The 27,318-nt window shown below is 38.8% G+C and overlaps 1 protein-coding gene across 7 annotated transcripts in view; it reads left to right on the top strand.

Annotated features, from left to right (window-relative positions):
* Positions 1-6: 6 nt before the first annotated feature.
* Positions 7-27,318, top strand: part of Nmrk1 (nicotinamide riboside kinase 1) — a 36,410-nt gene continuing 9,098 nt past the window's right edge. Inside the window, exons 1-10 of one of the 7 annotated variants that reach the window (XR_007349050.1) lie at positions 7-240; positions 4,875-4,938; positions 8,233-8,323; positions 8,599-8,647; positions 15,719-15,866; positions 15,951-16,022; positions 16,582-16,688; positions 17,128-17,287; positions 18,306-18,389; positions 24,106-24,302. Coding sequence is in view for 5 of the 7 variants with exons in the window: in XM_048806921.1 (XP_048662878.1) it covers positions 4,910-4,938; positions 8,233-8,323; positions 8,599-8,647; positions 15,719-15,866; positions 15,951-16,022; positions 16,582-16,688; positions 18,306-18,472 (663 nt within the window). In the remaining 2 variants the exon portion in view is untranslated. Of the gene's footprint in view, positions 241-4,874; positions 4,939-8,232; positions 8,324-8,598; positions 8,648-15,718; positions 15,867-15,950; positions 16,023-16,581; positions 16,689-17,112; positions 17,288-18,305; positions 18,488-22,451; positions 24,303-27,318 lie in introns of those variants that run through there. The other 6 variants (XR_007349049.1, XM_015492933.2, XM_015492934.2 and 3 more) reach the window with 6 other exon arrangements.

Raw genomic sequence — 27,318 nt, 5'->3', positions numbered from 1 at the left:
CAGGGGCACGCGCGCGAGGCCGAGCTCGCCAGAGCCCCGCCCCAAAGAAGGCTGGAGCCCAGCTCTGCGTCCCGACCGGACAGGAAAGGAGCTTCCCAGTGGCTGTTCGCACCTTGACTCGCTCGGGAAAGTGTCTGTAGGCCTCTCGGTTAGCTAGCGGCACGAATCCGCGGGTTGGTGACAGGCGCGCGCTTGGCCGTCTCGCTGCCGCTTGCCTGGGAGGACTCGAACTGGCCCCAGGTGAGTACGTTCCTGCCCCAGCCGCGCCGCCCAGCGCTGTCTCGCTGGGGCCAGAAGTGTTTCTAGAGTGTTCCTGTGCTGCAGCCCAGAACCTTGCAGCGTCTTCAAAGTCCTGTTGAGCCTCTTCCCCCTGAACCGGGCAGGACACGTACTTACAATGCTGTAAGGCCTTCATGCCCCCTAAGAAGCCTGAAAATAAGAGTGCTGCCTCCTGGGGACCTCACATTTGTATGGAGAAATCACCCTGGAACAGGATTAGGTCTTGACCCCCATAGGACCAGTCCTTCCAATGCCATTTGAGTTGACAAACTACAGCTCGTCTGCCGCCTGTTTTTGTGCGACTAGGATTTTTTTTTTTTTTTAATAGCTGTGGGAAGTAGAAAGAATAATAAAATTTTGTGGCACGTGAAAATTATACGAAATTCAGATTTCAGTGTTCATAAAGTTTTAGTAGAACATGTCCACTCTCATTTGCTAAGGTGCAGGCTGTGGCCCTTTGTCATTACAAACACAGGATTGACCAGCTGCCTCGCAAGGCCAAAAACAGTACTACCTGGCACTTTACAAGAGAAAGTAAATCTGACCTAGCAGATTGATTGAGTCTCTTTGGCAACTAGGACTGGAGCATGCAAGAAAGGCAAAGTGCGTAAACTTGAAATAGTATAGTCAGTATTGTAAATCTATTGTATATTTAGAAAAAGAAAAATTGAGAAGAAAATACTGTTTAGCTAAAAACCTACATAAAATGAAGCTTCAAAATTCCTAATAGAGGTTGGTTAAAAAATGTCTAAATCAGTGATTCCAACCGGGAAGGGGCGTGGTTTACATTTTCAGAACAACCTTGGAAGTGTTCTCTGTTTAAGGGAGCAAAGTTCAAACAAGTAGGAAAAGACTGCCCTACTTCATTGAAGAATAGCTAAAATAAAGGAATGAGAAGTTCTAAAAACATTTCACTCTGGTTTAAATATCAGACTGTCCTTTAGATGCATTTGAAAAACATCTTTTTGTTTGCAGTTGTCAGGCCATTTTTGTGTTAGGGAATTAACTCTCTTATAGTATGTTGATTGATCACATTCCCAGTGGAACCTCTCCATAGTTTAGAATCCAAAATGCACCACTTTAGCTGGACGGTGGCAGTGGTTCACACCTGTAATGTTAGCAACTCAGGAGACTGAGACAGGAGAATCGCAATTCTCAGGCCAGCTTCGGCAATTTGGTGAGTCCCTGTCTCAGGATAAAAAGTGGGGATGTAGTTCAATGGTACAGCACCCCAGGTTCAATCCCAGTCCAAAAAATAAAATTCACCATAGTTAGTAGTGAAATGGATTAAACACAAACACATGCTAATTTTGAAAAAAAAAATGACTCAACAACATTTAACTTGGGGTGAAAAAAGTATTAAAAAATTGTTCATTTGGATATTGCTCTTGCCACTTTAGTTTGTTCTCATGCAAATGTTCTCTGCTGTTGAAGAAAGCTTTGCACACATTGGGGAAATGAACTACATAAATATTCTCTAAGATTGGAGGTGGTAGGTATTCCTAGAGGTAGTGTTTGTTCCCTGAATTGATGAAACTGGAAAGTTCAAAAGATTTCTCCAAAAGATATGCAGTTCATAGTTGATCAAACATGTGTTTGGTTCTTTGAAATCTCCTGATGCATATATTTGTAGCCTGGTAGCTCTTCATTGCAAACTTTTTAAATTTGATTTTTAAATGGTTTTTAAAAAGGGCAACAGATGGTGAAAATAAACAGATTGTGATATGGAGGCAGACAATGCCCTTCCTGAACTTGAAGTTCAACTGAAGTTGCCTTGTACATCCAACCCTGTTATTGAAATAGGTGGCATCATAGATTTCTGGATCCACCCTGCACTATTCCCTTGTTACTCAGCCCAGCCACCTACCTTGTTTCATGTTGAGTTTCCCATCTTTCCCACATTGTCATCTGCTCATTGCTAATGGGGTACACTTGACATTTTAACCAAACACTATCTTGAACAGACCTGGATTGCTAACTAAGGTAGAGCTGGAAGTCCCAGTTTTGATAAAAACTAGCATTTGACTATAGGAGTCCGCTTCTGTTCCTGCCTGAGAGATTTTTTATAAGTAAATTCTTGACTTCCCTGCTTTCTGAATTGATAGTTTCCACACACATAACCCCCTCAAGCCTATTTCCAGTGCCATAAACCACACTTGCTTGTTATTCACATGCTAGGTAATTGAGGCAGTTTCTTCATGTGTGTGCACAGATGTAGCAATTATTACGGGGGACCAGAAGTCCTTTCCATTCAGTGTGCACAGCAAATGTATGCTCCATCAATTATGCATCAGAGCCTGACAAACTAGCACACAAGCAACATCCTTTTCATGCTCTTGTTAATAAAGTGCTTTGTAGCAGCTGGAGGTGATGGAAAGACGTTAACTCAATTGATTTAGTTTCATTGCTGACTTTTTCACTTATTATCTGTAAGACCTCAGGCATGTCATTCCAGTTTAGGCCAGCTTCTGCTTCTGAGAAATGAAGGCTAAGTGATCTCTAAGACTATACCTAAAGCTTGAGAATTTGTGCTCTGGCAAACTATCCAAAAATAAGGTGGAGACAAGGAAAGAAAAAATGTCGTGACTTTTCTTTTTTTTAACCAAGTAAGGATATCAGTCCACCACCCTGTACTGACATCATAAGATAAAAGGTATTTTACCACCAAAAAAAGGTAATAAAGAAACCCATCTCAGCCAGACACAAGTGGTATACACCTGTAATACCAGATACTCAGAAGGCTGAGAAAGGAGGATTGCAAGTTCAAGACCAGCCTCAGCAATTTAGCAAGGCCCTAAGCAACTTAGCAAGACCCTGTTTCAAAATAAATAAATAAAATAAGAAGGGTTTGGGGATGTGGCTCGGTGATTAAGTACATCAGGTTCTACCCCCAGTACCGGGGGAAAAAAAAGGACAGAAACCATCTCAAAATAAAGGGCAACTTTTCCCTTCCCCCCCAAAAAAAAGAGTAATTCACAACTTTCCACTGACATATCAAAAATAAGAATAGGGTAGGCTGGGCACAGGGTGCATGCCTCAGTCCCAGCAGTTCAGGAGGCTGATAAACAGGCTTTCAAGTTCCAGGTCAAACTGGGCAACTTAGTAAGACCCAACCTCTAAAAATTAAAAAGGACTGGGGGTGTACCTCAGTTGTAGAGCACCCTTTGGTTGGATCCCTAATACTGAGGGGAAAAATAGGATAAAATGAAATTCAAAACAGAAACATTATAACATAAAAATTTATTTTACAATAACATTCTTATGATTTTCTCTTGACTCACATTGACAATTTGGATTGAGGTGCATATTCAACAGTGGGACTCCAGATGAAACTCAAATTCTTCTCTCCCATAGGCTGTAGTGAAAGTGGAACCTAACCTTAAGCAATTACACCCATTTCAAATATTCTGGATAAACTGAAGAAGCCAAGTAACCACTGTTCTCTCCCCACCAGGTTCTTCTTCACACCCCACACCCCAGAGGAGTATAGACACAGGTCAGGAAAAAGAGGGGTCAGGGCTGCTGGAAGCCTTCATCTCAGGAGCCACTCATGCCTGGCTGCACAGCTTAGGTCCCTGACCATCCTACAAGAGCAGACAGGAAGAGCAGCCTCAGTCAGGAACGACCTCCAGGAACCACAATTCTAAGGGTCTCTCCAGCCATACTTCTCCTTTTCACTTAGAGATGAAAATGATGTAATATGCAAGGATCCCTTTGGTGAATTTTAGGGGACGGTAGATGAAATGCCCTAGACCAGGGGTCAATAAGATAGCCTGGCCCTCTGCCTGAATGTTGGCGGTTTCACAGTAGAGAACGTAGGCATTCAAATCCAGTTAAGGGATGTGTTATCCCAATAGAAAGGGATTGCTATTCTTCTCAGTAGCAGACTTGAATTGTCTCCACATACACAAAATGTATGTAATTATGATCATATGTTGAGTGTCATTAAAAAGTTTGTGAAGATTTGTTTTTTGGTTTTTGTTTGTTTGTTTTTTCCTCTTGTGATGTAAGTCCCCTAGGTAATAACCCAGATTTGGTCTCTTGGCCTGCATAGCCTCAAATATTTATCTGGCCCTTTTCAAAAGAATTTGCCTAGCCACGCCCTGGATTTAGGCTTTTGGATGAAGAAATAATGCCAGTAAAGCACATTAACTCGTGATTGCCTCTGGCCAGTAGTGACTTTCTTCCTTTTTCACAAGAGAGTCTAGCCCAAGAGCAATGCTTGAGTCACCCAGGTAACTGAATCTGCAGGTGAAAGGTGACCTGGCTAAGGAGAAGCTGAAAGTCTGCAGACTTCTCTATGATCTGGCAACACTTCTATGATCTTGAAAACAGAGAGACTAACAGATATGTGCATGGCTATGGTGGGGGGACCCTCTCAACTCACTAGACACTAGTTCACAGGCCCTGAGCAAGCACCAGATGTTAGCACTTGGCAGTGACTTACCAGCAGGAAAGCTTTGTCACAGCTTGTGGGTAATGTGAAGCTGGAGTAACAAACCATCACAGCCATCCTCCCCTCTCAGTTGGTGCTAATTCATGACTCTCTTACCTCTCTAGACAACAAAATGATATTCAATTTTTTTTAATTTTAGGAAATATTAGGAAGACGTGATTTTCAAAACTAATTATGAAAACATTTGTCATTGGAATTGGTGGGTGAGTAACTTTGCTGCAAACAGCTAGTCACGATACCCAGCTGACCTAATGAAGTTTTCATGTGGTTGTGATGGTGGAAGGAGAAGCAGTGGGAAATCCGGAATCCTAGAGAAGAGCAGGCTGCTGCAGAGTGCTGCTACATCAATAACAGCAGATGGGAGCGTTTCCCATAGACGGAAAGAGAAGGGTCAGTCAGCGGCGTTTTACACAGTTTACTGTTTATTTTCTAGAGCTATCACCAGAGGCAAGCCTGGATTAGACACTACTATGGTTCTGCCTTCATCTAGATTCATCCTACAGTTGCTCCTCTTTTTGAATTTTGCTACTACAAGTAGCTTCTTGTGACTTACATGTTTCTTTTTGGCCTACCACTAGGGACCAACTTGGTTCACATACCCTCAGTCCCTGGGGTAAAACTGATAGGTCAACATTGGTTGGTTAAGTAGGCCCTGTTCTGGAGTTGAGCGTGGGGTACATTGCTGCCAAACCAGACCTCAAAAAATAGCATGGATCCTGGGGAAGCAAGTGCACAGTCCCCTGGAGGATCCATACTGATTTTCCTTCTTCGTGTGTGTAAGATTTCCTTCTTCTCCATGTACCAGTATGATGTCCTCTGTCCAGAAACGTGCCTCATACCTGTGTGCCACGTACACTAGTTACTTTCCCTTACTCCTAAGGAAAGCATCCTTCCCGTTGTTTCCTCTTTAACAAGCACCACGACTTCATTTAGTGCTGCTACTTGTGGGAAGCCTATGCAAGACTCAGCACTGGGACTTCTGTCCCTGCGTTCCATCCTTCTCCAAACCCACTGCATTGTAGCTTCCCTGGGTATCTAACCACTTCTGCCCTATGAAGTCACTATTCTGTTAAGACTGTAAGAACTTGTAGAAGTGCTAAAATCGAGGGGCATCCATGAACCTCCTGGAAATGTAATGCATATGTGAAGATATTCATTTTGGGGGAAAAGGGTTTATTTTCTGTACGGATATATGTATTTTGGTGTAGGGGATTGATCCCAAAGCTTTAAGCACAGTAAGCATGCCCTCTACCACTGAGCTGCATTCCCAACCTCTGGGAAAGAGGCTTATAACCTTCATCAGAGTCTCAGAGTCCCACAAAGATCCAGGTGTAGATTTTGTGTATCATCTCCACTATTGATTAGTTGTTACCTTGGGCAGGTTTTCTTAATATATGACTTTTCAATCCTTGGTTTCAAAAACTGGAATATGGGAACATTCATATCTACCTGTTGCATAATGAATTCTTTACTTGTTTGAGTGATTCTAGACTCCCTTTTTAACTTCTCCTTAGCCACTGTCATGTTCCAACTGCATTGAGCCCTATCTGGCATGTAAAAAATAAGTAAGCTGGGAATTGTACATTTATTTGAGTATTGTAAACAAAGAAGTGAGTGTCACCAGATAGTCACCCATTTTCTGTCCTCTAATCCTAGGGTGGAACATGTTCTGGGGGCTCTTCACCCCCAGGATGGATGGCATGAGCATGTGAGAGAGGTTGTGAGTCTGCTGAAAGAGAAAGTACTCGGTCCTAAGTTGTCACCTGACCAGGATGGCTACATTCCACATTCAAATCCTAGGCTCAGACTTATGCTGGGAATTGAACCCAGGGCTTTGTGCTTGCTAGGCAAGTGCTCTACCACTGAGCTACACCCCAGCTCCTAGGCTTAGACTTTTTATAACTTTTCTTCCCTATCTTCTCTGTGACCTGCATCTCCTAACTAATCCATCTCCTCCATACCTTGCACAAAAATGGTGATTATTTCTCACTGGCTCCAACCAAGACAGTGAGAAGGGATCTAATTACTATGGTTCAACTGCATGATCTTAACCAAAGGTGTCTAAGTCTAGAAAGTGACACATTTTCTAACCAGATTGATTAGCCCTAATAGAGGCACCCATGTATATTATCTATATTAAACCAATATTCCTTATATAAAACATGGACTTTCAGTATGTTTTACAGATATTTTGTTAAAAAGGAAAAAGATCATAACAGTATTCTCTCAAGACATAATAGCCCCCCCTTCACTTTTCCTTATTTTCAAATATCCTACCCAACTATGCATTGTAAGGTTAAATGGAGAATCTTGTGACTTCATTTCTTCTTCTTCATACATAAAAGGTAATTAGGTGATTATATACAACAAACAATTTTGATGAATAATAGTTCAGTTTCACTATTCTAAAGATTACCAACATTGCAATATTGACCTCATCTGGGATTAAGCACAGATTCTTTCAAAGAAAGAATACAAGAAGTACAGTTGGGGGTTTTGTGCTGTGGACATTTGGTAGCATGATAAAATCTTGACCTCTTTTTAGAGCAGTGATTTTTAAATGTACAAAATAAAACCAAGAATACAAAGGAAATCAGTTACAATAAAATATAGTTATAAAAATATTTTTAAATAAATTTGTACCATGTGAAGAATACACTTCTTTGTTAACATAATTAATAACAATATAATATACATTGGATGGTTTTAAAACTGCAATAAATTTAGAAATAATAATGAGCATCAATGTTGATTGATAATATCCATCCCCACTGTAGCACAGGATGAAAATCTATGCAATTTCTATTGGTGACAAAGTCTCAGGTATTGTAAATAGTACTCTGGTTTATTACTTATAATTATGGGAAATGCTTACTTTCTGTTAAAATTTAGTGAAAATAAAAGATTAATTTTTTTCCCATTTAAGTTCACAAAAACCTGAATTCTCTCACAGATCCTTTGGAGGTGCATGAGTCCCAGATTAAAACCCTCTGAAAAAGTGACTGAATAGAGCAGTGCCTCCCCTGTGCCATGCAGGGAAACAAGACACAGAAAAGTCAGGTGCCAGTTCTCCTTGATGTCACAATCCAGCCAGAAGGACAAATAACTGACCTGATATGATAAATGACTGTGGACCTCCCCGTTATAAACTTGCACTAAAATGTGCCACCAATTTTTTTTGTGTTGCATATGAACCCCATGAATTTTGCCATAAGCAAAAATTTATTTTGCTTCCAACACAGCATGATTTTTCGTTCATAGTACCTAACTCACTTACTGATAAGTAGTTGCCTTTCTCCTCCATCCTTCCCAGCTTATTTCTTACCATTTAGTGTAACATATCTATCAGTGCCCTTGATTTTGCCAATAGAAAAAGCAGTACCTATGAGAGAAATCATTTTTGGATCAGTAAATATTTTTCTAAAAAGTTCGTTTTAAAATGTTCATGTTCATAATGCATTCTTTCTGGATGTTTTCTTTTTTTTCATTTGGTTCAGTGTGACAAATGGTGGGAAGACAACACTGGCTAAGAACTTACAGAAACACCTCCCAAACTGCAGCGTAATATCTCAGGATGACTTCTTTAAGGTATCTGAAAAACTGATAAAAATTTTTTGCACAAAAATGTTTAATGACAAAGTTATTTGAATTACATCCCCCAAACCTTTGCTGACCAATGTGCCTTTGTAGAGCCAACTCAGCGCAGTAGTGCCTCATATCCACTAGAGGGCACCAACTTTTAGTGCTGATCTTTGCGCTTATCATCCTCCAAAGCATTTATTAAAGGCTGTCTCTTCATATTGTGTAATTGCATCATTTCTTCCCTAAATACTGTTTTGATGGGTACTTTATTATTTTTCCAGCCAGAGTCTGAGGTAGAGACAGATAAAAATGGATTTTTGCAGTATGATGGTAAGTAGATTAGCTTGTAAAACATGTGCTTATGTTCCTTTTCTTTTTCAAACCTTAAAACATGTTTAAATATATTGTTGTACTGTGAACCTACATTTGTAGGTTTCTGATTTATGTTTAACTATTTAAATAGATCTTTTCCCCAGATTTATATTTAAAATTTAAAACATTGAGATAATAGATTTTCCTTCTGAAGCTAGGATTAGGTTCAACATCTTTCTACTTAACCCTGCCCTGGGTATACAAAACTAACTATACTAAAATCCCCAACCTCACCCCACCAGACTATCTCTCCTGGAGCGAACCCTAAGTTTTCCTCTTCTAACTTTTCTTCCTGGTGGCCTGAATACCAGGCAGCTTGTTTTTTTTCTTTTCACTATTCAGGAAGGCATGGGAATATCTTTCAGATGCATTCACCTCATTTCCCTTACCCACAGCTAACACATTTTGTAACCAAAGTATCAAAATCCATCAGAAAATATTTATCTTCCTGTAGAGAATATCATAATAATAGACTGTATTATATTTAATGTTCTTAATAACCTTTATAATTAATGAACATTGAGTACTTATACACACTGGCAAAGAATGAGCTATCTTAAAGGGTCATAAAGTACATTATTTTTAACTTTGATAACCTTGGAGGGAAAGTGTTATGTAAGAGTTCTTATAGACACATGATAGTTTTAAGAAAAACAATCCTTGTCCCACTCTCTGTTCTTGTGTCAAGTTGCAACCAGGATATTGTTTTCTTCTCTCATACAAAGCTTACTGAGAAAGATTATTACAAAGCAAGAGTGAAACCATGAAAAACTGGTTTCACAATTTGACAAAGAATCACCATTCTTCCATTTTAGTGAGTTTTTGCAAACTGATAAGAAAAAACTAATATCCCAGTAGAAAAATGGTGTGTATGTGAATAAGTTGTTCACAGAAGCAGTAGGCCATTTGATTAGTAAATATATAGTGAACATTCAACCTCCAAACTTGTCAAAGAATTGCAAGTTGCCTTTATTCCTACTTACTGTTAGGTTGGCTGGTGCAAATACCCACAAGAGAGACAGAGTCAAGCAAGGTTTATTGACAGAGACTATCTGCCAGGCTGTCCTTCTGCAAGGCACAGCAGCCTGCTGAAAAAAAACTTCTTAACTTTATAGTCATGTACAATGAAGTGGTTAAAAAATAATCCATCTGGTCCTGTGATTCTTACTTGGCATCTTTTTTGTGGTTTTGGTAGTTAGGGACTCTTTGGAGCGGGCTTCTTAGGATGGTGGATGCTGATTTTCAAAATGGAGTTACTTTGGCCTAAAGATCTAACACTTACCAAGTAAACATAGATCTTTAAAGCAGTGCGTGCATGGGCTTGGTAAGTCAAAAATGTACACAGGTACTTTAGACTGAAGTATAAATTGATACAAGCTTTCTGGAAAAAAATATCAAGCATGAGTCTCAAATACCTTAAAATACCATGAGCTCAAGTATCCCCCATCCAGGAGTCTATCGTAAGGAAAAACTTGAACTTTTCAGGTAATGTGCAAATATAAGCTAAGTCAAGGTGATGTTGACACTTTTATAAGCATTTAAAAAATAGTTTAAAAGTGTATAACTATTGAGTCTGGGGCTGTAGCTCAAAGCAGAGCGCCTGCCTTGCACGTGTGAGGCACTGGGTTCAATCCTCAGCACCACATAAAAATAAATAAATAAAGATATTGTGTCCATCTACAACTAAAAAAAAGTGTATAACTATTAAATTATAGAGGAAATAATTTTTGCAATATAGTTGATGAATCAAAAGCAGGAATAAAAAAATCAAAGAATGAAAAACAAATAGAAAATAACAGTAGGGTGATAGATTTCATCCCCAAAAATATCAGTAGCTACATTAAGTTAAACAAACTAAAATACTCCAAAGATGTCAGACTGTATTTTTTTTTTTTTTTGAGAGGAGGGTGGTACTAGGGATTGAACCCAATAGTGCTTAACCACTGAGCAACATTCCCAGCCCTTTTCATTTTTTATTTTGAGACAGGGTCTTGTTAAGTTACCAAAGGCCTCACTAAATTACTGAGGCTGGCTTGATCCTCCTACCTCAGCCTTCCAGGTTGCTGGGATTATAGGCACACACCACTGTGCCCAGCTTGAATTTTTTTTAAAGCCAACTATAACCTCCTTAAAAGAGAGAGACTTAAATTTGAGAACACAGAAAAGTAGACAGGAAAATGATAGGAAAAGATGATGTCTATTGAAAGAAAACTGGCATAACTGCACAAACTATACTCAGAGCAGACAAAGTAAGCTTTAAGGCAGAGTGTTACTAGGGATAAAGAAGGATAAATGGGTCAATTCAACAGGAAGATAAAACAACCTAAAATTTCAATGTCTCTAATAACATGACATCAAAACATACAAAGTAAAAACTGACAGAACTAAGAGGAGTATAGACAAATCTATGATTATGGTGGGAGATTTTAGCACAACTTCATTCATGTTTGATAGCATTAACAGGTACCATAGACTGCATTGCCTAAACAAATAGGTGTTGTCCCATGGCTCCAAGGACTGGAAGGGTAGGCAGGACTGGGGCCCTCTGAGGGATCTGGGGAGAAGCTCATCATACTTCTCTCCTGGCTTCCTATTGTTGGCTAGAGTGCTTAGCATTCCCCAGCCTCTTTGCATCACACCTTCTCTTCCTTCATCTTCACAGGACATTGTCCCTGTGACAATGTCAAAATTCCCCCTTCTCTAAAGACATCAGTCTTATTAGAATAGGGGCCTGCTTTGTTTCTGTACACCCTCACCTTACCTAATTAATCTCTGCAGAGAATGTGTTTTCAAATAGGATCACATTCCAAGTGCTGGGGACTAGGACATCAACATACAAATATGGGGCACAGTGTTTAACCATAACACTTAGGATCTAATGGAATTAGTAGACAAAAATAACTAGTGCTATAACAGAACTTAACAAAGCAGGTAACAAACTTGAACAAATTGACCTATATAGAGCATGCACCCAACATCAATAGAACACAGGGTTTGTGCAAGAGCACATGGAACATTAGCCCTAACAGACTGTATGCAAGAGCATGGAGCAAATCCTAATCAAGTTCAGTGGGTTGAAGGGATACAGAGGTACTCTAATTACAGTGATTAATCGATAATAAAAGGCAAAGGTGAACATTCTGAATTTCTTGAAAATTAAGTAGTATTGTTTTTAATTTTTAAAACATTTTCTTGTGGAAATTTTTAAACATACAGAAGTGGGCAGAAAAGTATAATGAACTCTCATGAGTTCACTGTCCAACTTTAAAAATGATGACTGTTTGGCCAGTTATATTTCATCTACACCCACCCACTTTCTCCTTTTAAAACAAATCCTAAACAGCCTCATGTTTTATCTGAAGCAGTACACTTATGTGTCCCATGGATCAAAAGGTAAATCACAGTGGGGCTGGGGTTGTAGCTCAGTGGTAGAGCACTTGCCTAGCACATTTGAGGCACTGGGTACTATCCTCAGCACTACATAAAAATAAATAAATAAAATAAAAATATTTATGTCCATCTACAACTAAAAACATTTTTTTACAAAAAAGGTAAATCACAGTGTAACTAAAAATATTTTAACTAATAACAAAAATATATCAAAACTCGTATGACTTCTGGTTCTAACCACATTGTTCCTGTGACTGACTATATCAAAATTAGCCCCATTTCTCATTGGTCCTCCCTCTTACAGCCAGAAACCCTGCGTGGGCTCTCTCTCATCCAGCGAGGAGGTCCACAGAACAGGGTAGAGGAGAATGTGGCTGTGGAGTCGCTAATTAAGACCTCTGGAGACCAAGCAGGAAGCAGGTCTGATTTTATCGCACAGTTACTACCTATATATACTCAGGCAGTAGCTAAGCAGATTACAGGCAGCCACCAATGCAATTTCTGGCCAACTGTCCTAGCAGCTACCAATCAAGGAGTGAGCTGTGGAGCAGGCGCAGGGACTGCAACATGCGGCCTCACTCTCAGGGCTGTGCCTACAGGGTAAGCGGTTTGCCACTCGGACACAATTAGTGTATGCCATGTATGCAGTACTCCATGCACTTGTCCCCAGAAAACCCCAGATATCATACAACCAACAAGCAAAGGGAGACTGAAAGGTGAAAAGAAGTCTATGAGCTGGCTAAGGACTCAGGACCTAAGGAATGACATGGCTATGAGTTCCATGGGGTCTCTGCCTCTCACATTCCCAGGATGAGATACTGGGGAGTTGTGCAACATGGAACCATCAGTAGGTACAGGCAGAAAAGATCCAAGAAACCTGTTCTATATAATCACAGGACCAGGAAAGTGTGGCCTAGCAGAGTAGAAAATCTTCTTGATAATCTCCACCCAAACAAAAACATGCTTCCCTCAGAGTGTCAACAGCACCAAGTAAGAGGTAAACTTCTAGGCCCACCCAGCACCAGCAAGATGGTATGAGTTGGCCCCCACATCACCATAGAGGTGGGGTCAGAAGAGCCACCTAGGAAACCTGATAGCAGAGGACAGGCAGAATGATGAGGTGTGGGTTGACACTCCGCCTTCCTCACCTAGGTAGCTCAGCCATTGACATCAGGACCTAGTGGAAAGCAGAGCTTCTGTCCTTACCTGGCAGCCATGGAGTTGAACCAGTGCTCTGCTCTTCCCTTCCCACATATCAGCAGGGCCCAGCAGCAGGCTGAGCATCCATCCCCATTGGCCCCTGCACAAACCTTTCAGTGGGGTAACTGCTGGCAAAATAAAAGAAGATTGAGTAGGAACCACAGTCTCCCAGCTCAACACCTAAAACTTTCAGGACACAACTGAGAATCACTATCATGTCAAGAACCAAGAAAATCTCAACTTGAGTAAGGAAACAGTTAATAAACATCTAGCATGATAACACAGATGTCAAAATTATGTGATGAGGGTTTAAAAGCAATATTATAAATAGGTCTCAACAAACAATTGCATTTTCTCAGAGAAAGTGAAAAATTAGAAAATCTGATTAAAGAAATAGAAGGTGTAAAAAAAAGAAGCTTTGGAACTGAAAAATAATAATGACCAAAATTTTAAAACTCACTGGATGATCTCAACAGCAGAATGAGTAATGCAAAGGAAAGAATCAATGAACTTAAAGACAGAGGGATAGAAATTACACTGAACAACAGGAAATAAAAAAAAAAAAACCAGAAATGTGGAATAATAACATAAGATCTAATATTCATATCATTGGAGTTTGAGGCAGAATAGAGAAAGAGTGTGTGGTACTAAGAATTCAATCCCAGCAGCTTGGGATTCTGGGGAAGGAGGATTGCAAGTTCAAAGGCAGCCTCAGCAACTTAGTGAGACCCTGTCTCAAAGTAAAAACTAGGCTGGTGATGTGGCTCAGTGGTTAAGCACCCCGGGTTCGATCCCTGGTACAAGAAAAAAAAAAAAGAGAAAGAATTCAAAGAAGTAATAGCAGAAAAATTCTCAAATTAAATATGAGACAAATCTACAGATTGAAGAATATGAGCAGTCTCCAAACAGGTTAAACAAGACTCATCAAAAAAAAAAAAACATGAAGTCTGGGTGCAGTGGCACAAGCCTGTAATCTCAGCAGCTCAGGATGCTGAGACAGGAGAATCACAAATTCAAAGCTAGCCTTAGCAATTTAGCAAGGCCCTAAGTAACTCAGCAAGACTCTGTCTCTAAATAAAATATTAAAAAGGGCTGGGGATGCGGTTCAGTGATTAAGCACCCCTGGGTTCAATCCCCAGTACCAAAGAAAGAAAGAAAGAAAGAAAAAGAATAGCATAAAGAAGTCACAAACTAAAATACCAGAATAGCATAAAGAAGGCACAAACTAAAATACCAATAATGATATTATGACTACAGTCCTGCAGATATTAAAGTGATGAGAACACCCTTATGGGGCTGGGGCTGTAGCTCAGTGGTAAAGTGCCTGCCTCACATGTGTGAGGCACTGGGTTCAATCCTCGGCACCACATAAAAATAAATTAAGATGCTGTATGTTCATTTACAACTAAAAAAATATTTTAAAAAAAAGAACACCCTTATGAAATAAATTGAAAGACTTTGATGCAGGTGACAATTTTTATAGAGAAGTGTCATTTACTAAAAGTAACAACATTTCAGAAAAATCTCTGTAGTCCTATATCTATTAACTAAATTAATCCATACTTTTAAAACTTTACACATAAATAAATAAATAAATAAATAAATAAATAAATAAATAAACTCTGAGCCCAAACCAGACAGTTTAATTCATTCAGTACTAAGGCTGAGAATTTGTATTTCTGATTAGTCTTCAGGGCTGGTCTTAGTAACCACAATTGGACAACTATTACAGGCTACTTTTCTAAAATCATAATTACAAGTTCAAAAAGTGTGCACATTTTAGAGTTTAAAATAGTGTGTCCATGTCCATTGTAATTTAAGAGCTCTTTGTTTTATTAAAAAATTTTATTAGCTCTTCACCAAATACAGTGTGCCAAATACATTACAGATATTTTCCACTGTCATTTCTCTTTTGTACTTGTCTTCCAAAAATTTTTAATTTTTGTATAGTCAAAAGAGAGTAAAGCCCAGTGCTGGGGCACAAAGCTATAATCAAAACAGCTCAGGAGGTAGAGGCAGGAAGATCAGCCAGCCACAGCAACTTAGGAGGCCCTAAACAACTTAGTGGAAGCCCAGTCTCAAAATAAAAAACAAGAAGGGCTGGGGACGTGGCTCAGTGGTTAAGCACCCCAGGTTCAATCCCTGGGGTAAAAATAAAAATAAAAGCAATAAAGCAAAGTTAGCTATGAGTTTATAATAGTCAGAGCTGGAAGCAGAGTTATGGAATTCACTGAATTACTTTCTACCTTTATATGTTTGGGATTTTTTACAGCAATAGTGTTTCAGACACCAGTTTATCAATATTATTAGAGTTTCAATTGGTTATCTGAAGTATTTGTAGCTGTCTTGAAAGATAAATAATACTCATCACAAAATGCCATATACAAAGTTTTTTGTTGTTGTTGTTTCATTGATTTCACATTTTTTGTTTGTCTGAAGTGCTTGAAGCACTTAACATGGAAGAGATGATGTCAGCCATTTCCTGCTGGATGGAAAGTCCTGGACATTCTGTGGAATCAACAGATGGCACAAGTGGTGAGGAAATTCCCATTTTAATCATTGAAGGTTTCCTTCTGTTTAATTATAAGTAAGTAGCATTTCTACTCTAGTATTGACTCTGAGTGAATGGCGAAAAAGACTGTGAACTAATTAATTATGCTGTTATCTTAAGGCCCCTTGACACTGTATGTAATAGAAGCTACTTCCTGACCATTCCCTATGAAGAATGCAAGAGGAGAAGGAGGTATGTTAAAGACAAGATTTTGGGGAAGTGAGGAAAACAAAATTATTGAGCAATGTTCATTATTCAAACAAGGGAGGTTTTAACTCTTACACATAAGTGGCCATCTATGTGGAATAGTGTGTAGTACTTCTGTAAGAAAAGGGCCTTATGTCAGTCTCTCTGGCTCATTTCTCCTAAATCTCCAAATGAAGCAATCTCATGTTGATTATGATTTTGGGTTAGTGGGCCTGTATTCTACAACAGCTACAAAGACCACCAGTTAGTTTAGAGCTTAATCCAAATGTGTCAGTATCTCTATCATTATTTACACTGATACTTGTCTCAATTCTTTTGTAAAGCACTCGAGGGGAAAAGAGATAATTTTAATGATCATCAGTGAATTACAAAGTTAGTGTTTGTATTGGAGAACTAAATCTACTGTATCTTTCCCAAGTGCCATTGAATTTAAAAATCCTGTTAGACTTAATCTGTGAGCAATTTTCCCATTATCCTTACCATTGCTATTTTACTTTATCAATTATGTTTCTATCAACATAAAGTTTCCTGCGTGTTTTGATAGTACAAGGGTCTACAAGCCTCCAGATCCCCCAGGATACTTTGATGGCCATGTGTGGCCCATGTACCTAAAGCACAGACGAGAAATGGAGGACATCACACGGGAGATTGGTAAGTGCCTTTTATCCTTTCATTTAAGACTTTTTAGGTGTCATTTGCCTCAAAGTGTAAGAATGAAGTTGGTCATGGTGGCACACTCCTGTAATTCCAGCGACTCAAGAAGCTGAATCAGGAGGATCACAAGTTTGAGAACAGCCTCAGCTACTTAGTGAGGCCCTAAGAAACTTAGTGAAACCCTGTCTCAAAATAAATTTTAAAAGGCTGGGGATGTTGCTCAATGTTTAAGAACCCCTGGGTTCAATCCCCAATACCAAAAAACAAAACAAAACAAAAAAGTGTAGGAAAAAAAGGACTGAGATCTGAGATGCGTTTTTCTCATGTAGAAGATCATGAAGGGACACTTGAACCCTCTGGGTTCCCCTCTTCCACACTGGTTCTGCTGGTTTATTTCTCTCTTTGTGCCTCTTTTCAAAAGCTGGTCAATTTCTAGATGGCCATCAGTGACTGAATGCCTTGCATGTGCACGGCACTGGCCTGGAGATAGCAGGTGAATAAGGCAGACCTGGTTCCTGCTCTCAGGCAGCAGACCTTCTTTCAGGGAACAGCATTAAAAGCTTTAGCAAGCTGCACAAGCATGCTCTTTCTCCAGGGTAAGTGCTGTAATACCAAACTCCAGGTGACCATCCAAGTCCCAGCACTCAGAGAAGAGTGCTTCATGCCACATTCAAAACAAACTCATGAATTTAACTGGATGAAAGGAGGTAGGTTAGGATGGATGATCATCCCTGACAGTGGGTAGGGTACATGAAAAGGCCAGGGAGCAGGAAAGAATGAACTGCACCTGAAAAAGAGTTGGTGTGTTTGTGTCAGAGAAAACCATGGGGGAAAGTTGATGCTGGTGTATCGGGCTGGGTCATTCAATAAACCAGTTAAGGATTTGGGTCATTTTCCTATGAGAAGTGGGGAGCTCTTTACAGAGCTTTGTATCGATACAAATTCTTTTGAGTAAAACCCTTCAGCTGTGTGGAAGATGGACTTAGAGGGTACAATATAGGACATAGACACTAAATAAAGCTGGGGGACATAGAGCATGCAGGAATTGAGGTATCAAAGACTTTAGATAAAAAGCTGGGTGTTGTGGTGCACACCTGTAATCTCAGTAATTTGGGAGGCTGAGGCAGCCAACCTCAGCAACTTTGCAAAGCCCTAAACAACTTAGTAAGACCTTGTCTCAAAAAAATAAAAGGGTCTGGGAATGTAGCTCAGTGGTTAAGCACCCCTGGGTTCATTCCCCAGTAAAAATTGAAAAAATAAAAAGATTTTAAAGGGAAAGAAAGGCAGTAAGAGGACATCACTACCCAGTGGCCCAAACTGGAAATGCTATAGTCAGAACCTCAGCAATGGCTCTGGAGATGCACTCTTCTTTCTGTACAGCTCTGACAGAGCTACATGCCTTGGAGGCTAATAAGTTTCTCACAATATAGACTCCTTTCAGGAACTATCAGGTGTTGTTTCACAAAACAACTAGAGCTAGGGTGGAAGAAATGGCATAAGGCTATTGTATTGGATAAGGCAGGGGAATCAGAACTGATATAGACTTTTCAGAACAAAGGGACTCATCCATTAACAAACCTGTTACCATTTGAACTGCCCTCTCCCCCTTCTCAGTTTACTTAGATGGAACAAAACCAGAAGAGGACCTCTTTGCACAAGTATATGAAGATGTAATACAACAACTTGCAAAACAGAAGTGTAAGTACAGTCCTATCAGAGTGGATGGTAGAGGAGGGACAGCCAGAAAAATAATTCATTACATATTCAAGAATGGCATATAAAAATGCTAATGAGGAGTGATTGTATTCATTCATTCTTTCCTTTGAGGATAACTGGGAATCAGAAATCCAATTTGAGTTTGAAGATTTGATTACTTTGTATATTAGGTTATTTTTTTTTAGGGGTTAAAATATTTGCCCCTTTGTTACATCTTTTAGCATATTTTTGTTACTTACTTTAAAATTGTAGTAAACCACTGTCCCAATGGGACTGAAATTATTTTGGGGGGCAAAGTGCAATTGAAATGAAAATTATTTTAATATATCTAGAGCTTCCCTTTTTATTTATTCCCTTAAATGTTTTCTTTAAAATTTCTGTTTTACAAATGCCTAAAAACACTGGATTTTTAAAAATTATGAAGTATATTCTTGATGGTTTTCATATTAGCTCATTTTGCTGCAAGACATGGAAATCTACCTAAATCTGGCTTAAGTAAAAAAGTACAGAGACAGCACTGACTTCAGGCTCATATGGATTAAGGAGCTCAAATAGTGTCCTCAGGGCTCTGCTGCAGTTCTGTGTGAGTTTATTTTGAACTTAGGCTTTCTCCACCGTCAGATACATGTTCTGTTCTCAGTGTCCTTCTCCCAGGTCCAAAAGCCCAGTGTAGAAACATACCTTATCTTTTTTTTCAAGATTGCCTGTGAGTGGATAAATTTTGGTGCTGTGGATTAAGTTCAGAAAGGTTCTTGTCTTATTCTCACTACTTGTGTGTGTGTGTGTGTGTGTGTGTGTGTATTTCCTTATTTTTATCCATTTTTTGGTGGTTGTCCTTGTTGTGCTACAATCGAATCCAGGGCCCGCAAGTTAAGCACCAGCTCCACCACTGAACTGTATTCCAGTTCTTAAACAGTTTTTTTTAAAAGCAGTTTTTCATTTTTGGCTTAGCTGGAAAAGCCCAGGAAAGATTTTGATTGGTCCTGCTTGGCTCACGTCACTTGCTAAACTAGTCACTGTGACCAGGGAGAGGGTAGCCTCTGGCCATGATTAGATCACATACCTATCTTGTAACTGAAGACCCAACCTAAGACCTCCTATTTTTAAAAATTCCCCAAAGGAAAGCAGGGAAGAAAGTAGAAAACAGATTTTAAAAACATGCCCAAGAGGACAAAACTCTAGGTAAAGCTTCTGTTGTATTTGAACTACATGAATTTAAAGGATTTCTGTGGCTAATAGGCAAAAATGCAGTCATCAGCTGATCCAGAAAAGACTGTATGAGTCAGTCCAGCAGAGAAGAATATTAGTTGGATTTTTTGGAGAGAAGCAGCTGCTTTAGTTGTTGTAATCTCACAGTAAGAATTAGATTTCTAATGTCTCTAGTAAATTCCTTTCCGACCAGGGGACCGAGCCCAGCTGGGCAGCCCACTGGTTCTAAACACACCTCATTTCAATATTAGCCCTTCCTGTAGACAGGAACCCCTTTGAATAAATTTTAGGGCCATTTTAGAATTTCTTCTTGTAAGTAGAATTAATAATCTTGCCAGATAATGCCTGCTCACCCCTGCCTTGAGTTACTCTGATAAAAGGGAGGCCTCCCAAAATGGAGGACATGGTGCAGACATGAATGGATGTAGAGAGTGGTGATGAAGTGAGGGTCCAGCCCTCACAAATGATGGCACCAGAGCTAGACCCCCTTGTGTGAGAACTGTTAGCTCCCTTCCTGGCCCCAAAGTGAGGCTTCCAGGGACACTTGAAGTGCTGGACACCTGTTCCTTTCTCCTCTCAGCAGTGGGCAGAGTTCAGGCCCACTTCCTTCAGTAATTAAGTAATATGCTGGAGTTTGGCCTTAAAGTCTGTATATGGGTCAAGATGAAAGGAGCCCTGATCATGTAGCTCAGGGTATTTCATCCTGTTCCATTCCATATCCTGCCTTTTGCCAAGAGATGCTGGCATGTTCTGACAGGTGCTACAGGTCCAAAGAAAGTGCATTTCCATGTGTGCAACCCCCTGCCTCTTTCTTTGTAAGTAGGAAAGAAATATTCATCTATGCCCCTTGTGACTATCTAGTTTATGTTCCAGATAGTGGATAAAGGTTTAAAAAAAAAGAAAGAAAGAAAAGAAACACTACAAGAGATATACAGTTGGAAGCAGATCAATTTTTCCTGTCTCCAAGATTTATGGCAGTTTTTCTGTTGCATAAATAAGTTACTCTGTTATTTATAGTTACCCATTACCTTTCCTAGCTCTTCTAGTCACAGTCTTCTGGTAGAGCTGGCCAGAAGGCATCCTCAGCATGTACCCTGGTTTAATCCTGACTCAGAGACTCAGCAAGCAGGGTGGCCTTTCCAATGTCTTAAGTGATGACTCTTCAGGTTTTCTCTCATAATGTCTCATAAACCTGTTCAGCTAATTTTTCATTCTGAGTATATAAAATCATAATGGTGATAAATAATAGTGAAAGAGAAAAAGGACTGAATTTAATTATTAATGAAATAATAAATAGCACAGGAGAGTAAAACTCTGAAGTTACACATTTGATTCAGTATTAAAGTTAGAAGCAAAATTTAATCATTACCTATATAGCAAAGAAGCCTAGTCACCAAAAACATTCAAGTTCCATTTAAAAACATTCATTTCATCTCATTATAAAATTATATAATAAAAATTTTAATATAAGAGCAAAAGGGAGGAAAAAATAACCTGTGTTCCCACAAATCATCTGCATTAACAGTCTAATCCAGCATTTTGGCTCTTCCCATTAGTCTTTGTTTTATAAAATTTTGTGAGGACAATGGCTAATCACCCATGCTTATTTCTGCATTTAAGTTAGTGTTTAATATGTAGGTAGCTTTAGTTTATTATATAATGAAACTAAGTGTCAGTTCCAATTGAAAATTCAAGGTTGAGTTCTGTACTTGAAGTGTAATCTAAAACTTGACATTGACATTTTACTGTAGAAGAAAAATGTCACATGTCTAGTACCAAATCAAGGAATAAGAAATTATAAAATTAAAATTTGATTTTCAAGTATTTGTGTTTTTCTATTGGCATTTTCTAATTAAATTTAAATTATAATTTATATTTATCAAATAATAAAATAATTATATAGCATAATAGCCCAAATTCACACAGATTATTTAACCATCTCCCAATTGTTGGATATTTAATGTTGTTGCAAGTGTTTCACAGTGATAAGTAACTTGCTATAAAAATATCTGTATGTATTATTGGGTTTTTGTTGGGTATTTTTTTGGTACTGGGGATTGAATCCAGGGTGCTTGCTTAACCACTGAGCCACATCCCCACCCCTTTTTATGTTTTATTTTGAGACAAGAATCTCACTGAGTTACCTAGGGCCTCATTAGGTTTCTTGAAACTGGCTTTGAACTTGTTATCCTCCTGCTTTAGCCTCCCAAGTTGCTGGGATTACAGGTATGCACCACCACTCCCGGCAAGGTTTTCTTCTTTTTGAATGATATCCCTGAGGTAAATTCTCAGTACTGGCACTTGTTTGGTCAAAGGGTATAATCATTTTTATATTTTACATATTTTAAAGGTGAATCATGACACTAAAAATGTGTTCTCCAATATAAACTGAGTAGTAAGAGTACAGTAGGTTTGTCATTAAATTTCTAAGCCAAATTCAGGTATTAAGATAGTCTTCCTTTATTCGGAAGGTAATGATCACTCCTTGTGTACATCAAGGATAACCCCGAACAGGAATTACACAGCAGCCACATATCCTTCATGATAGTCTTCTAGTCCTCAAATTGTTTCCTTCCCTGAAGTCAAGTATTATCCATACCTACTATAAATAATACACAGTGTATGATTTTTATAGATATTCTTAAAATTTAATGCAGGGATTAAAACAATGGGACTTTGACTCAATATAATTCTTTAGGGAGAACCATTTTTGGCTCCAGAATCTTTCTGCACTTGGATTTACTATTGTTAAAAAAATTACTATTGTTAGTATGACATTTTAGGAAAATGAGAATTTGAATTATCCATTAATTTATTTTTCTACTTATTCTCAAGGTTTGCAAGTTACAGCATGAAGATAGAATGCATGAATCATTACTGAGTGATTTGGAAACAAAAAAATTACATTTTAACAACCATAACCAAGATTCAGTATCAACTGTGGTACACTGACAGCTATTTGTGTGTGTGTGTGTGTGTGTGTGTGTGTGTTTTAATTTTCTAAACATGGAGAATAGCAAACATCCATGCCAGTGGACTAGAATCTACCTTGATGACTTGCTGTCACTGCAGGAAGGGCACAGATAGAGCACAGCTCACAAACAATAATTCAGGCTCTCTGTAACAACGATTGTCAAACTTTTTTGACCATAACCTAGAATAAAAATAAGGATTACACCACCTAGAATAAAAATAAGGATTACACCAGTTCAATATATATTTAATCCATCATATGTGTGCATTATGTATGTGTGTAATTGTGTGTATATGTGTGTGTGTGTATAAGATATGGACATTACATATTATGTACTGTGATTTTCTTCTATTTTTAATTTTTGTTAATATTGATTTTAACCTATAGTTTGGAAAATGCTGCTTTCTACCATCCCATAGCAACACTCACCATCTTCAGAAAATAGCTTTACTAGGAGTAGCAGTCAAATTTACTACATCAGTGATTTACTATGGTACTGGAGTTTTTATGATTTGTTGTGGTGAGGGGTTTTTTTTCTCGCTTGAGTCCAATGCCATTATGTGAGTCTCTACCATGTGTGAGACTTTGATACAAATAGCATTGGACACAAGGTATTAATATAGTGTATTCAACCTTGATTCAAATAAAGGAAATTTCCTTTGTAGGACCATTGGTCTAAAATCACAAAAGTCAGCCGTTATTTCAGTTGTATGCAATTCAGGGGCCTTTATTTAAAAAGCACAGGCAAGAAATGAGAATTGTATGATGTTTTGATGCCTCTTTCAGTGCTGGAATTTAAATTGTGTACTGATCAACCTTTTGTTTATCAATAATAACCACATTGCCACCACTGTATCAATCTTTATAAAATATATTATTACGTTGACTCATTTGATCAGCTCTCAATTATTTCAAACTAGGTTGCACTCCTGAAGATAGGGGGGCTTTTTTGAATTTCCTGCATGCTACAAAAACTATAAAACAAAATTTGGGCTCAAGTTACAGTTTATCCACTTAGTAGCTATATACCTTTTGTCAAGCTATTCAATCTTGTTTTCTCTTTTAAGATGGGAATATCAGCAATACTTTGTATGGTTGTAAGGTAAGCTAAGGATTAAGTTTGATATCCTTAATATGACATCAAGGCTTTCTCTGATCTATTGAGCACCTCTACCCTTATTTCCCAGAACTGGGAATATCGTCACAGTCACTGCTCAGGAGACTGTGAAGAAGATGTCAGGACATGTTCAGACCAGGCATGGTGCATTCATTGCCTTGGAAAGTTGTCACAGGACAAAATCAAGGGTTTTTTAGTGAGAAAAGAGGAAATAGGAAAGCTACCAAAAGTGTATACTACAACTTTTTGTACATAAATTTATCAAACTTGAGTTATTGTGATTTCTATTATTAATATAATAGTTTTTGTTGTTGTTTTTAGGATAAAAGCGTATATATGATTATTCCAACTTCATTTCTAAGAATTTCTGAAATGACTTCTCTCCTTGTACCCTACAGAGACATGGCCCTGCTGATGGAGAATCATTACATTTGACTTTTCTCCCTGTTTGAACTTGTGAAAATAATAGGCCAGAGAAGGTCTATCTCGCAGGGAAGGATAACAACAGGCATTGTAAACAGAAGCACTTTGGAAAGACATACGATAATCTTCTTTCTGTTGTTAGTGAGAAATAAATCAGAAATTTGAAATAGAATTCCAGTGCTTCATTTCTGTATTCACTGTTTCACATACAGCTACTCTTCATCAAAGAAGTTAATGGTGACATTGAAACTTATATATATATATCTCCAAAACTTGACAAGGAGCAAATCTGCTAAGTCTTCCCTATTTATTCATAAATAACTTCAGTCCTTTTAGGATGAATTTGCTGTGGGGGTTGATTGTGCTTAGTATTAAACACAGGGACCGATTAAAAGACACACAGTCTATTGTAATTAAAGTTGAGATTCAGGTGCATGGTCTGTCATGCTAATGGAAGAGATTCAAGCCCACCAGTTTGCCATTTAAGGATAAGCTTGTGATATTATATAGAAATATAAAATACTGGAGCAGTATCAGCTGCTCCAGTGCTGTTTCTCAGTATGGAAATTGAAACCAGAGTGCCTAACCTGTCCAACACCAGGCAGCTAGCTAGGGTGGGCCCAGGGCCGGGCCACAATCCCGGCACCACACAGGCATTTTAGAGCAAATAACAGCAGAAAAATAGCCTGCTAAGATGCATCATCTCCTATTCCTTCTCTTTTTTTTTTTTTTTTTGGTTGTTCAAAACATTACAAAGCTCATGACGTATCATCTTTCATACATTTAATTCAAGTGAGTTATGAACTCCGATTTTTACCCCAAATACAAATTGCAGAATCACATCAGTTACACATTCACAATTTTTACATAATGCCATATTAGTGACTGTTGTATTCTGCTGCCTTTCCTATCCCCTACTATCCCCCTCCCCTCCCCTCCCATCTTCCCTCTCTACCTCATCTGCTGTTGTACAATTCTCTCCCTTGTTTCCCCCCACTTTCCCCTCACAACCTCTTATATGTAATTTTGTGTTACATTGAGGGTCTCCTACCATTTCCATATTCTTTCCCTTCTCTCTCCCTTTCTCTCCCCCCACTTGTCTCTGTTTAATGTTAATCTTTTCCTCATGCTCTTCCTCCCTGTTCTGTTCTTAGTTTCTCTCTTTATATCAAAGAAGACGTTTGGCATTTGTTTTTTAAGGATTGGCTAGCTTCGCTTAGCATAATCTATTCTAATGCCATCCATTTCCCTGCAAATTCTATGATTTTGTCATTTTTTAGTGCTGCGTAATACTCCATTGTGTATAGATGCCACATTTTTTTATCCATTCATCTATTGAAGGGCATCTGGGTTGGTTCCACAGTCTAGCTATTGTGAATTGTGCTGCTATGAACATCGATGTGGCAGTATCCCTGTAGTATGCTCTTTTAAGGTCTTCAGGGAATAGTCCGAGAAGGGCAATAGCTGGGTCAAATGGTGGTTCCATTCCCAGCTTTCCCAGGAATCTCCATACTGCTTTCCAGATTGGCCGCACCAATTTGCAGTCCCACCAGCAGTGTACAAGTGTACCCTTTTCCCCACATCCTCGCCAACACTTATTGTTGTTTGACTTCATAATGGCTGCCAATCTTACTGGAGTGAGATGGTATCTTAGGGTGGTTTTAATTTGCATTTCTCTGACTGCTAGAGATGGTGAGCATTTTTTCATGTACTTGTTGATTGATTGTATGTCCTCCTCTGTGAAGTGTCTGTTCAGGTCCTTGGCCCATTTATTGATTGGGTTATTTGTTATCTTATTGTTTAATTTTTTGAGCTCTTTGTATATTCTATATATTAGGGCTCTATCTAAAGTGTGAGGGGTAAAAATTTGTTCCCAGGATGTAGGCTCTCTATTTACCTCTCTTATTGTTTCTCTTGCTGAGGAAAAACTTTTTAGTTTAAGTAAGTCCCATTTGTTTATTCTTGTTATTAACTCTTGGGCTATGGGCGTCCTATTAAGGAATTTGGAGCCCGACCCCACAGTATGTAGATAGTAGCCAACTTTTTCTTCTATCAGACGCAGTGTCTCTGATTTGATATCTAGGTCCTTGATCCATTTTGAGTTAACTTTTGTGCATGGTGAGAGAAAGGGATTGAGTTTCATTTTGTTGCATATGGATTTCCAATTTTCCCAGGACCATTTGTTGAAGATGCTATCCTTCCTCCATTGTATGCTTTTAGCCCCGTTATCAAATATAAGAAAGTTGTACTTTTGTGAATTGGTTTCCGTGTCCTCTATTCTGTACCATTGGTCCACCTGCCTGTTTTGGTACCAGTACCACGCTGTCTTTGTTAATATTGCTTTGTAGTACAGTTTGAACTCTGGTATCGCTATACCTCCAGATTCACCCTTCCTGCTTAGAATTGCTTTTGCTATTCTGGGTCTTTTGTTTTTCCATATGAATTTCATGATAGCTTTATCTATTTCTACAAGAAATGCTGTTGGGATTTTGATTGGCATCACATTAAACCTGTAGAGAACTTTGGGTAATATCGCCATTTTGATGATTTTCGTTCTGCCTATCCATAAACAGGGTACATTTTTCCATCTGTGAACGTCTAGAGCATTCGGGTCCCTGGGTAAGGGTCACGAAATAACCAGGACACAGGGGATGCAGAGCCAAGGCAGCAATCGCAACTGCATGCTGAGGTTTATTTGCAAGTTCCTTTTATACACTTCTTCTAACAAAGCAAGCAATTCTTTAATATCACGTTGCCCACATTGCCCAAATATCATGCCTCAGCGGATACACAGAGCTACATTCAGATTGTTCCTGTTTGTTTGATAAGTACCCTCCTAAAGTTCTTTGTAGACATTATCTAGTCCCCTGAGGATGCATTTGTTTCTTTAGAATGTACTGTTCCCAGGATAAGTATGCAGGAAGCTTCTTCCTCTTGGCCAAACCATGCAGAACTTGTGCCTTGCGATAAGGGGAAGAGAACGTTTCCTCCTCCTAGCTGAGGTTTGCCTCAGCTGACCTAAATCACAGCCACAGCTCTTGCAAAAAGTCAGGCCTGAGGGAGCTAAACTCTGCACACTTAAACCCCAACACCATCTTCTAAGATCTTCTTCTATCTCTCTCTTTAGGGTTCTGTAGTTTTCATTGTATAAATCTTTCACCTCTTTTGTTAGGTTGATTCCCAAGTAT

This window comes from Marmota marmota, unplaced genomic scaffold (assembly GCF_001458135.2).
Source record: "Marmota marmota marmota unplaced genomic scaffold, marMar, whole genome shotgun sequence".
Lineage (NCBI taxonomy): Eukaryota > Metazoa > Chordata > Mammalia > Rodentia > Sciuridae > Marmota > Marmota marmota.
Note: the sequence above shows the minus strand (reverse complement) of the source record. Positions and strands in the feature narration are given on the sequence as shown.